This window comes from Pezoporus occidentalis, unplaced genomic scaffold (genome assembly GCF_034315485.1).
Source record: "Pezoporus occidentalis ecotype Australia unplaced genomic scaffold, CSIRO_AGI_Poc_V1 ctg86, whole genome shotgun sequence".
Lineage (NCBI taxonomy): Eukaryota > Metazoa > Chordata > Aves > Psittaciformes > Psittacidae > Pezoporus > Pezoporus occidentalis.
The window spans coordinates 4,431,472-4,445,608 of record NW_026916220.1 but is presented as its reverse complement, the minus strand read 5'-3'; the positions used below and the strand labels follow the sequence as shown (position 1 = coordinate 4,445,608).

The 14,137-nt window shown below is 45.8% G+C and overlaps 1 protein-coding gene across 1 annotated transcript; it reads left to right on the top strand.

The window, feature by feature from the left end:
- The first annotated feature begins 1,743 nt into the window (after window positions 1-1,743).
- On the top strand, window positions 1,744-4,934 carry LOC134156403 (cyclin-dependent kinase 4 inhibitor B-like). Its single transcript, XM_062604404.1, has 2 exons — window positions 1,744-2,003; window positions 4,234-4,934. The coding sequence occupies exons 1-2, from the start codon at window positions 1,860-1,862 to the stop codon at window positions 4,540-4,542; spliced, it is 453 nt and encodes a 150-aa protein (XP_062460388.1). The 5' UTR covers window positions 1,744-1,859; the 3' UTR covers window positions 4,543-4,934.
- Window positions 4,935-14,137: the final 9,203 nt, after the last annotated feature.

The window sequence follows — 14,137 nt, the reverse complement described above, 5'->3', positions numbered from 1 at the left end:
TATCAATACCATTTAACAGAAAGCAGGATCAGCCAGCAATAATATGCAACCCTGCTGCACCACACTATCGATCTGAAATTTTAAGACACCTGACAGACATAACCGAGGAGGCTTTCTCCTTGGTTTTATCTCCACATGGCTATCATTAATAGCAGAGAGCATATGACAAACAGAAGGACATTTCGCCTCCTGAAGGGAGGATCCTCTCAGTTTCTCAGACTTTATGGGCTTTTTCAAAATCCACTTTTAAACATTATTTATGGAATTATATATATATATATATAAAATCGTATATACATATATATAGTGTGTATATATACTATAAATATATACAAATAGCCCACCAGCACTGGGGTGAGCACTGCACCAAGTGCTGCATCAGAACCACTACCCACTGGAGTCCACCGCAGGTCCCTGCAGAGGCCCCAGCCCCTTTCAAGTGTCTCGCTCTGCTCTTGCAACGCTCCTCTGCCCAGAAACTTCGCAAAGGAGGCTGAGAAAACCCCAAAACAAGGAAGTTTCAGTGGAGCTCTGACTTGCCTGCACGGGGATAAATCTGCTCCTCATGCCTCTGCCTCTTGACCGCTGCTACATATAGATGCTACATATAGGTACAAAATAGACGGTTTACCTTTTTTCTGTAGGCAGGGGTGTTCTTGAGCCCGAGGCTAACCCCGAAGGGAACAAATTTGCGTTTGACCGGCAGGTACTGCATCTGTGGCAATGACACCGGTTCCTGCAATTAAAAAGGGAGATTAGGGAAGTGACATTGGGAAGAAAAAAAAAAGGGGGGGGGGGGGGGGAACAGGAAAAAAAAGAAAAGAGAGAGAAAACAAATCCGAAACCTGAAAAACTTCCTTCATGTATTTTCTGCATTTGCCCACCCCACCGCTCCGAGGCGGTGGGGAGGGAGGATGTCCCCGCTACCTTCGACGGGGTGGGAAGGCTGTGGAGGGGGCGGAGGGGCGTCCCTGGGGCTCGCAGAGCAGAGCCTCTTTGTCCAGCAGGTATGAGTGGAAGGGCGGAAAGCAGGGGGAGGAGTAAGGTGCTTTTTCTCGGCGGGGGGACGGGGACCTTTCCAGCGGCAAGGGGAGGCTCTGCCCAGCCTCTGGCTGCCGGGCTGGAGCTGTACCTTACCCCTGCTGGGTCTCGCAGCGGTTTTCTGCCCGCGAGAGGGTCCCGCAGGGCCGGGACGAGGCTATCCTCTTCTGCCGGGTGCCGTTAGGTGGATAGCAGACTTCCTGCGGGCACGGCTCTCTTCCTTATCCGGGCCGCCGGCTCCCGGCCGGCGGTGGAACCGAGGGACGGACCTCAAGCCCACCGCTCGGAGGGGCTCGGGGCAGGTCAGGGGGAGGAAGAAGCCATAACGCAAGTGTGGCTCTTTGCCCCAAAGAAAGCTCTGATCCCGTGTCACCCCCTCTCGTCCGTCCTACGCAAGACAACCGAGAGGCGAGTCCCACCTGGCCGGGCCGGGGCAGCTGCGGCCAGCCCGGAGAAGCAGTTTGCCGGTGGGGCTGCGCCCCCCGCCCCTGCCCTCACCGGATCCCCCAAAGAGGGGGAGGTTGGCGCGCAGCCCCCATCCCCCGCCTCCTTCCCCACTGAAGGCAGCTCCTGGGGCGGGCAGCCCCCGAGAGAACCGCTGCACGCTGTCGGGTGGGGGGGGAGGGGGGTGACACCGCAGTTCCCCGAAGAGGTCCCGAGCTGCTGTCGGCTCGCAGCTTACGGAGCAGGCGTCGTGGGGGCCGAGGGGCCTCCTCTGGGGGCGGCTGCTGGGGAGGAGCATCTTGCCGGGAGGGCGAGGACCCGGCCGGAGGAGACGGGCAGGCAGAAGCGGCTGTGCGAGTCGGGCCGACGGGTAGATGGAGGCGTCCCGCCGGGGCGACTGCTCCGGCGACCGGCTGTGCACTGCCGCCGCCCGCGGGGACAGCGAGGAGGTGCGGAAGCTCCTGGACGCGGGCGCGGATCCCAACGCTACCAACTCTTTTGGAAGGACCCCGCTCCAGGTACGGAGCACCCCTGGCTGGGGGCTGTTCTCTGCCGCGTTGGGGGAGGGGAGATGGTACTGTTTGTGTGTGTCAGTTTCGGGTTTTGGATAAATTCTTATTGTTATTATCGAATCGGACTCAGCGGCAGCTGACTGAATAATGGGGACGCTTGCCTGAATCCTCGCCCTCCTGCAAGTACCGGATAGAGCTCAGAGTGGCCCCTCTGTCAGCAAACGAATTATGCTAGTGGGTACTCAAAATGATTAGCGGGGCTGCAAAATCTGTTTCCAGATGGGTTCGGGGATCTGACTGTGCTTCTATCGACTTTGTTTGTTGTAAATATGGCCTTAATAGATCTTTCCCTCCCGAGAAAATCGAAGTGGTTCTCTTTACTAGTATATTCATGTGAAAGAATGGCACAGAAGATGGCATAGAAATTGTCACTTAGTAATTTGAAAATAAAAAAGGTATATATTACTAGTCACTATTATTAGTAGTATTTTTTATATTCACTATTCATCAGTAGTGGTTGTATTCACTGATAGATAGATATTCTAAGTACCAGTGTGTAGAGGAGTTGCTTTCCAGGCATTTTGAGAGCTAGAAGTGTGTTGTATTAATCGACATGTTTAAGATTAAACTTTTCAAATGCTAATTGAACGATTAGTGTACTTTAATTTAAACTGAAGTTGTGCATTTCATTAAAAGGCTTTCTCGAGTTGTCATTTGAAGTGATGTATTTAATGATTCACCAGCTACACTAACAGCCATTTTGTTCCTTGCACTTTACATGGGAAATGAACTGTTTTTCTAAAGTGAGTTACTGAGAAAGGTACTGAGAAAGCTACTCGTTTTGTTTCTATTGTTCCAGATGAAAAGGAATTGTTATTTCCAAACTCTTCTTTTTGCAGATTTTTAATTTCCTCCCCTCATTTCAGAATGAGATTAAGTTCTGTTTTTCTTAGCAACACGTCACAAAATGGCTGCCACTATGACTTGTGGGCTCTTTTTTTCTGAAAAAAAAACAACCTTAACTTCCACAGGAATTTATAAATTATGAAATTTATAAGCATTTTTGTTATTCTATTATATTAAAAAAAAAGGAACAAATATTTGTAGTCCATAATCAAATTCTCTCGACGAAAAAAAAAGAGAAAACCTATTATCTCAAGATAATTTCTACACTATTAAGATCCAATTTATGGGGGTTAAAATTCCGTTAAAAATGAATAGGAGAATGCGGGAAGTAAAACTCCAACTGTCTTTGTTGGTGATGGTGTTGTTGTCGTTGCTGTTATTTGCTTGCTTGCCCTTTTTGCCTATGTTCAATTTTGCATGATCAGACCTTGCTTTTGGTTCAGCTGCAGAGTCGCATCAGGGTTCAGCAGGAAAGTTCTGTGTTACTCATGGCCTCTCAAAAGCTTTCCTCCCTCCTCCGAGCCACAACAAAGTTTAGCCAGAGCTGAGCGAAGGACAAACGGCTCAAGCCAGAACTCAGGAGGCAGCAAATCTACACCGAGCACTGAAAAGAGCCAAGGGCCAGTACAGCCAGTGCTTTGCCCGGCCAGTCTGGCTGAGCAGTTCAGTGGTAAAATCAGGGACACATCCCAAGTAGCAGGAGGTTTAACACAAGGCGTCTCAGGACTGCCACAGGATACATAGTGTGCATACATATATATGTATAGTGTGTGTACACATATATAAAAACATGTACACACTCACTATTTATGGTATAATAAACAGTACTTTGTATAAATGGCGTATATATTGTGTAAATATATATGTATACACACAATATACCTATTGTGTACTAGTATGTACACAACTATTCCTGTGTGTATATGTGCGTACATACATATATGTGTGTACATATACATACACGCCACAAACACCATGCCATAATAAACGTATAAGAGCATATACCATGGCATAATAAATGGTCTAAAGCGTGGCACAGAACATACACATATGCAGTACCTAGTCTGGAAACCACAGCCATTGCAGCTAATTTTAATCATCAGTAACACAATAACACAGTATCTCACGTTATTGTTATCAATAACACAGTATCTCACGTTGAAAGGAGCCCACAGGGATCACCGAGTACAGCCGTGTGAATTTATGCAGGTCGCAGCTACCGGTAGCACACACAGGAGTTTCTCGCACAGAAGCCCCCTCCCGCAGCCGCCCCGCTCTCTGCGGCTCTCCGCGGGGCTGAGGGGGACGCTAACTCTGTCTCTCCCCGCAGGTGATGATGCTGGGCAGCCCGCGGGTGGCGGAGCTGCTGCTGCAGCGCGGCGCCGACCCCAACCGCCCGGACCCGCGCACCGGCTGCTTCCCGGCGCACGACGCGGCCCGCGCCGGCTTCCTGGAGACGCTGGCGGCGCTACACAGAGCCGGGGCGCGCCTCGACCTGCCCGATGGCAGCGGCCGCCTCCCCCTCGACGTGGCGGCGGGGGGACCGCACGGACCGGTGGCCAGGTTCCTCCGCCACCCGCCACCCCTTCCCGCAGCCGCCCAGGTAGCCGAGCTGGCCGCGGAAGGGGCTAAGGGCTGACCCGAGCCCCGCGTCCCACCCCGCAGCGGCTGGCAGCGTTCCCTGCCTCTCTCCCTTCGATCGCCGAGACCCTCTCCGCTTCCCAGTCTCCGCGGCAGGTCCCTTCGTCCCGCCGTCCTGGCCCGCAGCGAGCGCCCACGGCTGGCGGTGCTCCCTGGACCCCGGCCACTGGGGAAGGTGTTTCACTGTCCCTCTGCCCCAGAGCTCTCCCCGCTGATCCCCGGGCACTCCGTGTCCCTTTTCTGCGAGCTACGCATACTGATGCATTTTCTAAGAAAAAGCTTAAAGAATCAAAGCTCTTCTGCGGGGAGCGCGCGTTGTCTTCTCCGTCCCCTCCTGCTCTCTGGCGGGAGGAGGACAGATAGAGAGCTGTTCCCCCGTGCTCCAAGGGTAAAAAAGTTACGTCCCCTCCTTCCTCATTTAATGATTGCTCATAATGATGATTCCTCAAAACTGATGCGGTTTAGAGAAGTGAGAACGCTCCATTTTCCTCAGCGACTCGCTAAGCGCCCTTCAAGCCCCTGGTTTGATTTCCGTTAGATGCTTGTCTTATTCATGTCGGTACTGACCTTATTCAGTGCCTCACGATCCTTCCTCATGAGGATTTTTCCCCATAGCGTTCCGAAAAAGTGAACACCGTAGCCATCCCGTTTATAAACGTAATTAATGTTCGAATCTTCTCCCCCCGTCACCCCGCTTAACTTAAAAGTCTTAAAACATCTAACAATGACCGAAATTACAATTTGGGAACTACTACAAATATTTGTTATAGATGTATTCAGGGAAGGCTACCCATGTAAGAAAACCAATTGTTTATCCTTCAGCTACTGTGTAGTTCTAACATTTGGAGATACCCCATTGATTCAGAAGATATGCGCAACGAGCTCGGTATTTTTAAGGAGGCTTTCCGGGTCTCTAAACCAGATATTTGGAAACAAATGGCCGAGCTTAGTTATAAGTTTGACTCTCTTCACACCCATTGCTTCTGTTTTTCCTAAGCGATTTCAATCGTCTACTCAATGTTTGTACCACTTCTGGCGTGATAAAACGCCTGTTACTCTTCAACAGAAAATAGGAAAGGGCTTGCTTTAAAAATCCCGAATCTTTGCGTTTAACTATTAAACGGTTCTGTACGCAGCGCTACTCAGTGTGGGACGGTGTTACTTATTTCGACTTTGTACGTCTCCAGAATTCTTTGTGTCTGTGCATAAGCACATACACATACAACAGCTTTGCGGAGGACGAATACACAGGGCTTGTAAGCAGGTGTGTACTATTTACACACATACACAATCAAGTTAAAACCATCTATGAAACTCGTCAATTTCCTTATTTAAAACAGCTCTATGGATCAGCAGGAAAGCTCAACCGCACTTGGCGCCTTTGCATGACTTTACCGTATGTTTTAAAAGCGAAATGTATTTTTCCCGCTTATAAAAACGATGGCAAACCCACGTTGTAGAACGAGGCATGACGGGTGCATATTGGGCCTCCCCTGCGGGTATTTTTTTCCCCCTATTCCAGCAGATACACTGGTATTTTTGTTGTGCGTTCTCAGGAGCCTGCGCTTTGCTCAGGGCACACATTCGAAAAACGGAAGAAGCGATGAGCCGTCGTTTCGCCTCTAGTTTACCAAGGATCGGCTTTATGCTACTCTTTTACTTAAAGGGGGGGGGGAATATCACTCTCTTCCCCCCCCCCAAAAAAAAAAAAAATGGTTATTTCCTAGCTCTCTGGGGGCAAAGTCGAGAACGATCCTGCACCAGACGGCGGGAAAGGGGTCAGCAAATCGGTTTGGGGAGGGGGGCAAAGGTGATTCTTCCCCTCTCCTCCCTCGGCCGAGGAGCCCCGCTTAGCCTGGCAATACTTGAGCCCGAGGGCAGGGGTGGACGGTCCCATTAGCCCAAGCTGCCGGCACGGCTCCCTGCTCCTCCCGCCCCGCCGGCTGCCCGCCGAAGGAGCTCGTTCCTAGAGGAGTCCCTTCGTGCCCTTCGTGGCTCAAAGGAGGTGGAGGGTAGGGGAGCCCGCGGGGTTTCCACGCAGCCTCCCTGCCTCTCACGGTGAAGCCCTGCCGGAAAGTTGTGACCTTCCCTGGAGCTTTTGCCTCGGAGCTGCCGAAGCCCCGAATTTCCTTGAGAGGTCATCTGAAGAGAAGACAATGAAGAGGTTTTGGGAGGGAGTTACGGATGGTGACTTTGGGGTTGGTGTAAGTGCAGTAAGACCCTGAACGGACAAGGCACTCATCGGGCTGGCAGCTCTCCTTTAACCGCTGCTGCCGCGCGCAGGGAAGGAAACGAAAAATTCACGCTCCTTTAGGAAAGTACAGAAAAAGGTTTTCCCTCCAAGCGTCCAACCTAATCTCTGGGAAAAGATACCCATGATTTTTGTTTTTGTCTCTAAAAAAATGTCTGTTAAAAGGTGCGTTCGTCACACTGACGTAGCGGCTTTATGCGGCTTTCTGTTCTGACATAAATGTTCGCTCTTTGGACAAGGAGCCAGGAGCACTAAGTGTTACAAAGCACACTTGCGCGTGAACGCCAGCATCTAAATAATTTGGCTAGGAATTTTCCATTGCGGTGTCCTCTGACACGTTTTTATATCTAAGGAAAACACCTTCAGGTGTAATGACACTTAGAAAAATAACGTGTTTTCTACGACAGGAAAATAAAATTTTTTCTACGACACATTCTGGAAATATACTCTTTGAGAACATGACTCTTAAGTTTTACAACAGGCATAATCCCCTTTAAATTCCCCTAAATTTATTGTGTTTAAGGGTCTATAAGCTTTAGACAGTGTGTTCACAGTCTGAAGGCTTCACAGAAGTGAAAAGCAGAAAGCATTTTAAAAAAGAAAGTCATCACCCGATCTTGCCTTACCCAAAGGTGTAGAAATACATAAACCTCACTGCTTCACTACCACATAAAATAAACCTCAAGCAACTGTGAGCCTCAGGAGGAAAATGGAAGTGCTGAGAGCCCTCGTAGAAGAAAGTGAGGAATTTGAAGATGGAACAGGTAAACCAGAGGACCTGCTGCTGGACACAGGACCTCTGAAGGCATTCATACCTTACAAGAGATCTGGTGGGGCAACCACTCCCAGCAGGAGAGATGAGGGATCTTATAGCTAGCGGCTCTAGGTCATTATTATTTTAATGTTTTTTTTTTAATCAGGTGTCAATCAATCCCAATCTGACACTCAGTGAAATAATTCGCCATTTCTTCCCCCCCCCCCCCCCCCCCCCTTTTTCTGTTTCTCTCATTCAAAAGCTACTTCCCATAAAGCACTAATTCATAAACCACAGATTCTAAGGTCAAATTAAGAGATTTCCATGAGATCAAAGGTCTTCCTTGTGTTAGGAAAACCATACTGTAGGAAAACAAACACTTGGACAGACTTCATGAGTCCTGTAAGACACATTTCACTTATAACAGGCTTTATTCTTGATTCCATATGTTGCTAAATCTGGGGCTCTAACATCATACACAAACATCTTTTTTTTTTCTCCCCCCCCCCCCCCGCCTTTTCAAGGGGTACATAGAAACCACTGTTTTAACTCATATTATTCCCTGAAGCAATGCTCTTCAACACTGTGGACATCAAGATACTCTACAAATTTGTATCATCCATATATTTTCTACAGCTGTATAAAAACACAAAAGCTTTTACGATTTACGAATGCACTTCATTTGCATAAGTGCTCCTTCTTTGGTTGTTTTCAGGGAATGTTTAAGCAGTTCTGTTCGCTGGTAGTAAGGCAAACTGCTTCACCACACGTCAAGATAAATAATTTCATGCTTAATAACGTGCAGAAAAAAACCACACCTGATTCCAAGAAGAATGCCTGCCTTAAGGCAGGACATTTGAAAGTACCTAGTGGCGTATGCATCCAAAAAAAAAAAATAACGTCCTGCAAGCAGACTAGTTCAGCGAGCTGGTTCACAAAAATCAGATGCAAAACTTTCATGCCACATTTTCACATTTCACATTTCATGTCAGCCAACGACAGTTTCTAGAAAATCACAGTCTACATAGCCATGGGAAAAACAGATTATGTCAATTAAAAAAAAAAAAAGATATTTCTGGATCCCACTCAGATTTATTCCACTTGAATTTGAAACATTCTGTGTCCTGGTATTGCTACTGAGACCATAAGGCATTTATCTCGCTCTCTCCTGAGTAGAAGACTGAGTCAGGAGATTCACAGTGTCATTCACACCTGCCTAAGTTTTCTGGAATCATGTTACATATTTAGTGGTAGTAACAAAGCAATTATGCTATTTCTTACTGCTTAGTTTGATGAAAATAGAATTGAAAGGCATGAGAAAATTCAGATAGAGAGTTAAATGTGGACCTTTTTGTCTACACAGAATCTTTTTACTCTCTTTCAATAAAACCACCAAGTTAGTGTTATTTTCTCCCATACAGTTTAAAAAGACCAAGAGATACAGACAGCCAGTTGTACGCCAGGAATTAGGGATGAAAAAATACTTCATTTTTTAGCATCAAGGTTTTGTGATAGAAATAGGGTATATTCCATAATCAGATCAAGACTGAAGAAAACTAAATTGCTTTTCTTTTGGAATCAATTCAGGGCAGCTGGCAGACTTTGTTTTTCACAGAAATTCCTGTAGTCTCCTAAATTCTGCAGCTGGGCCTCCTCTATTACGTTCTGGTATTCAAATAGAAAATGCATTTCCAAGTATGCTTAGTGACTCATGGTTTTGCGCCACAAATTGTCTGAGGCAATTTAATGAAAAAGGGGTGAGAACTTGACAATTATCTAAATAAACAATTGCAAAGTTTCCCAAAAGAGTGATTACTGCTAATTTCAATGTTTTTGCCCCGTCAGTCAGTATTGCAGCGGCAGTGTGGAGAGGAAGTAGTCATTAGAGCAGTTAAGCCAGAGTTTCCATTTTAGAGAGCTGGTCCTGCCCAGAGCTGAGCACCTCCTGAAGTAATTTCTCCCGTTGCTGATACTCAGCTAGTTTCAATAAATAAAATACTCTTACTGGTTACAGTTCTGGGGACCCCAACTGCTCTCAGGTCTGTTTTGAATGCTGATGTAAAGAGTAAGTTCTGATGTCACATGCCACCTGTGCTGATGCTGAGAGATGCGTTAGGTGTTGTTAGTACGCGTGAAGTGTTAACTATGTGAAAATGAGATACGAGTGGTCAATTTCAGGTTAGCAAGATAGATGAGAACTTTCATGTCACGGTGTTAGGCTGCACAGAGTCATTTAGAGGAAACAGAAAAGGGAGAAAAAAGGTAAACCTAGTGGCTTGCCTCATGGTCTAACTTGTGCCGTATCTGAACCTGCAATATCGCATTGGCATTAGTACATTATGCTGTTAACATGCACACCGGAGGATGCTCTGAGCAAAACAGAAATCTCCAAGAGAAAATGACTTTTAAAGCCTTGGACAGCTGGGGTAAGCAAAATACAACACCCAAACAGTCAGTGAGAAGCAGGGTAGGACACTGCAACTCCAGAGACAGAGAAATCACACACTTATGGTACAAGCATGGGGTGCCAGCTTGGAATACAGACAAGGGCTATTTGGGTCTAAATTGCTAGAGTCCAGATCCCGAAGTCTCTATAGTCAGCACAGAAGGAGATCTGTTGCCTGTGACTCATCCACCAAGATGAAGCAGAACTCCTAATGAATGCCACCGGAGGTACAACTGGACAAAAGCTCCTGCAAGTGGGTGTATGTCTTCCTCTTGCTTTCATTATTTGTGTATTGAGCGTACCCTGTAGTGGCACTTCTGCTTGTGGTCTGTGTGGATTTCGTGTAGTTCCAAGCTCTGGCATTTTCTTTGGAGCCCAGTTGAAAATTTTACAAGGAATCAGTTGGCTACCAATTCTGTATTTCCCAGTCCTTGCTAATACTGTCATGCCTCCTGTTTTGTGAACCTGTGCTATTTACAATCACTCACTTCCATTTAGTCTCCCCTCTGTATACACAGGGAAGAAAATTAGGCTTTCAGCATTTATTTCCAAAAAAACTCACTGTTTCCCAGCTACATTTTTCTATTCCCCCAAGGCAAATCCTGCATAGAAGCATGTTAGACTGACCTGCTTTTCAGCAGCTCCTGCTGTCTCTAAGGGTGATTGCTTTCCCTCAAGCACCTTGAAAGCATTTAAGTCATAAAAAAAATCAATGAGTTAGTTTAGAACAATTCCACTGGAAAATGAAAATTAGGCTTGAAGAATGTAAGGTTAATACTATGCCAGGCTTCCCATATTTCTAATCCATCCTGCATGAGGCATGCAAAATACAGAGAAGCTGCTTAATTTTCTCCAGAGGTCACTGTTTAGCTACTTGTATTGAAGTAGTCAGTGTTCAAATGAGGCTTTAAAACATAAAGGTTTGGGAAACACACATACAAACCAGTCAGGTTCTGAAAGGTCCTACTGAAAGATTTGTTAATTTTGGTGAGAGACAATATTTGATATAAAAGATATCAGTGTAAAACTGTAGCAGTAAGTGTGCAACAGATTATGTTTAAACCAGAAGACCCAAACTTTCTCTAAGAGGAGCAATAACATCAGTCAACTTCGAGAGGCATTTGTTTTGGAGCCTGAGGTATTTGAAAACTAAACAACAGCAACAATATAGCACCCTGTATGCCCTTAAGCTGTATATTAGGCCAAGATGTGATTTTCCAAGAACCTCCAGCTAGTATGTGTTAGCACTGATTCTGATGTTAAAATACAGGAGCAGTGTCAATACTCTGCACTAGAAGGTGGCACTCCAAATCCACCACAGAGAATGGACTGAGTAATGGTTGTAAAAAAATAGAATTGTCACAGAGGGACAGTCAAACAGAAGAGAAGTAATTTCCATCAATGAAGTCCTCTGTGTGTTATTGTCTCACTCTTGTCAATTGAGACATTTTGAGTCCAAGAACAACTACTGTTCTCTGCTAGAATGTTTACTTGGTTGTAGTGGTGCAGTACATCTGCATCTTGTTCTCTAGCATACCTGCAGCAGTTCCTACAATAAATTCAGTATTTTTCTTAGGACTGTTTAGAAAGACAAGTAAAACCTGCTATTTGGCCTATCTTTATATAATTACATGTTACCTATGCTTTTCTTGCCAGTTACCAACTTTATTATATAGTATTGATAAGTATCTCCCAATACATTTCTAAGAGAATAAAATTTATGCTAAACTTTGAACAAGCACACTACCACTGTGTATTAATTCTGCATGAGACACCTTCAGATACCATGCTTATGTTGACAGAGCAAATAGGTATTACAGACACATAAAATGGTTTGGGTTGGAAGTGACCTTCAAAGACCATCTAGCCCAATGCTCCCCACCATGGGCAGGGACATCTTTCCCTAGATCAAGATGATCAAAGTTCTCTCCAATTCGATTTTGAACACTTCCAATGATGAGGCATTCACAAGCTCTCTGGGCAGCCTCATTCAATGTTTCACTATCCTTATCATAAAAAATTCCTTATATATAGTCCGAATGTACCCTTTTATAGTTAAAATCCATTCCCCCTTGTCCTTTTTGCAACAGGCCGTGCTAAAAAATGTTACTATCTTTCCTATAAACCCCATTTGAAAGGCCACAATATGGTCTCTTGCAGCCTTCACTTCTGCAAGTTGACACCCCCCACCCCCCTGCCCCAGCTTCTCCTCATTGAAGGAGCGCTCCATCCCTCTGATCATCTCTGTGGCCTTCCTCTGGACCTGTTCCAACAGGTCCATGTCTTTCCTGTGCAGGGGACCCGAGCTGAATGCAGTACTGTAGGTGCAGCCTCACATACGCAGACGAGCTGGGGAGAAGCATTTCCCTCAACATTCAGGTCACCTCTCTTCCGCTGCAGCCCAGAATACAACTGGTTTTCTGGGCTGTAAGAGCACATTGCTATCTCACATCCAGTTTTTCATGCACCCGTATCCACAAGCCCTTCTCCACAGGGCTGCCCTCTCAATTTCTTCATCCTTCAGCCTGTAATGATGCCATAGGTTGACCTGACCCAGGTGTAGGAGCTTGCACTTGGCCTTGTTGAACTTCATGAGATTCCCATAAGCTCACTCCTTAAGCCTGTCAAGGTTCCTCTGGATGGCAACCCTTCAGCAAATCAGCTAGCTTGACTCAGCTTGATGTCATGCACAAACTCAATCCCACAATCTTACGTCATTGATGAAGATACTATATGGTGTTGGTCCCAGCACAGACCCTTGAGGGACACCACTTCTTAATGGTTTCTACTTGGACACTGGGCTATTGACAGTAACTTTAGATGTGGTCATCTACCTAATTCCTTATTCTTATCTAGCCTTGTTTAGAAAGATAAAGAATTTGTAACAGAAATGTGTAACAAAACTACCAATGGATCTGCTCTGTGACATGCTGTCCCATGACACTGTAAGTACTCAGTATCTAAAGCAAGAAAATTAACACAAGTTATCTTCTTGTGTCACTGCAGAATGTAAAAACAGAACAAGGGGGACTGAAAACAGACACCCAGAAACAGCTTTCTCTTAGAACATCCAACCCCAAGTTTTATGGTTCCAATCCAATTCACTAAAATTGTCCAGGGGCAAACATAAAACAACAATGAAAAACATTGTCTAAGGGCAGCTATCTGATTTGGGCAGCTATCTGTCCTGGTTTCAGCAGTAGCAGCGATTTTTCTCCTTCTTAGCTGCTGCAGCGCTGTTTTTTTTGACTGTAGTCTGAGAACAGTGCGGATAACACACCCATGTTTTACTTCTTGCTACTGATGCTTACTCTGGTCAAGGACTTTTCAATCTCATGCTCTGTCAGTGAGGAGGGGCACGGGAAGCTGGGAGGAAGCAGAGACAGAACACCTGACCCAAAGGGGTATTCCAAACCACAGCACATCATGCCCAGTATATAAACTGGGGGGAGTTACCTGGAAGGTCAGATCGCTGCGTTGGTTCATCTGAATATTGGTTAGTGGGTGGTGAGCAATCATATGGTGCTTCACTTGCATTTATCGTCTGCTTTTCCTTTTCCCCTTTTAGTTTTGTATTCTCTCCCCCTGTTATTTACTTTATCATTATTGTTATTGGTGGTAGCAGCAGTGGTTTGTGCTATACCTTAGTTACTGGACTGTTCTTACCTCAACCCATAGGAGTTACATTCTTTCGATTCTCCTCCCCATCCCTCTGGGGGCTGGGGGGCAGGAAAAGGGAGAGTGAGCTAGTAGCTGCGTGGTTCTGAGCTACCGTCTGGGCTTAAACCACTACAGTAACAAAAGTAGAAAAAGCTATGTTAGATTGGTAGCCTTCTTCCTGTCAAGCTTCAAGGTGTGCCTCCTGCAATTTAAGTTTCTTTAAAAAACCATCAGGAAATACAGAAAGTTGGTTAAACTATTTTCCCAGTACCTGAAAAGCATCTGCACTGTTTCTGCTTGGGAAAATGTGTCCAAATCTAAAGGCTTCACAGAAGGAGACTGGACTAGTAAGCTAAAAATCTTTATGTACCTACTTTTTTTGTTTACCTTTGGATTTTATTTTTTTTTTCTGTAACAATCCATACATTTCATGTTTCTGATCTTTCCCTTGCTTGGTTTGGACTGGATTCTCACCCACTTCT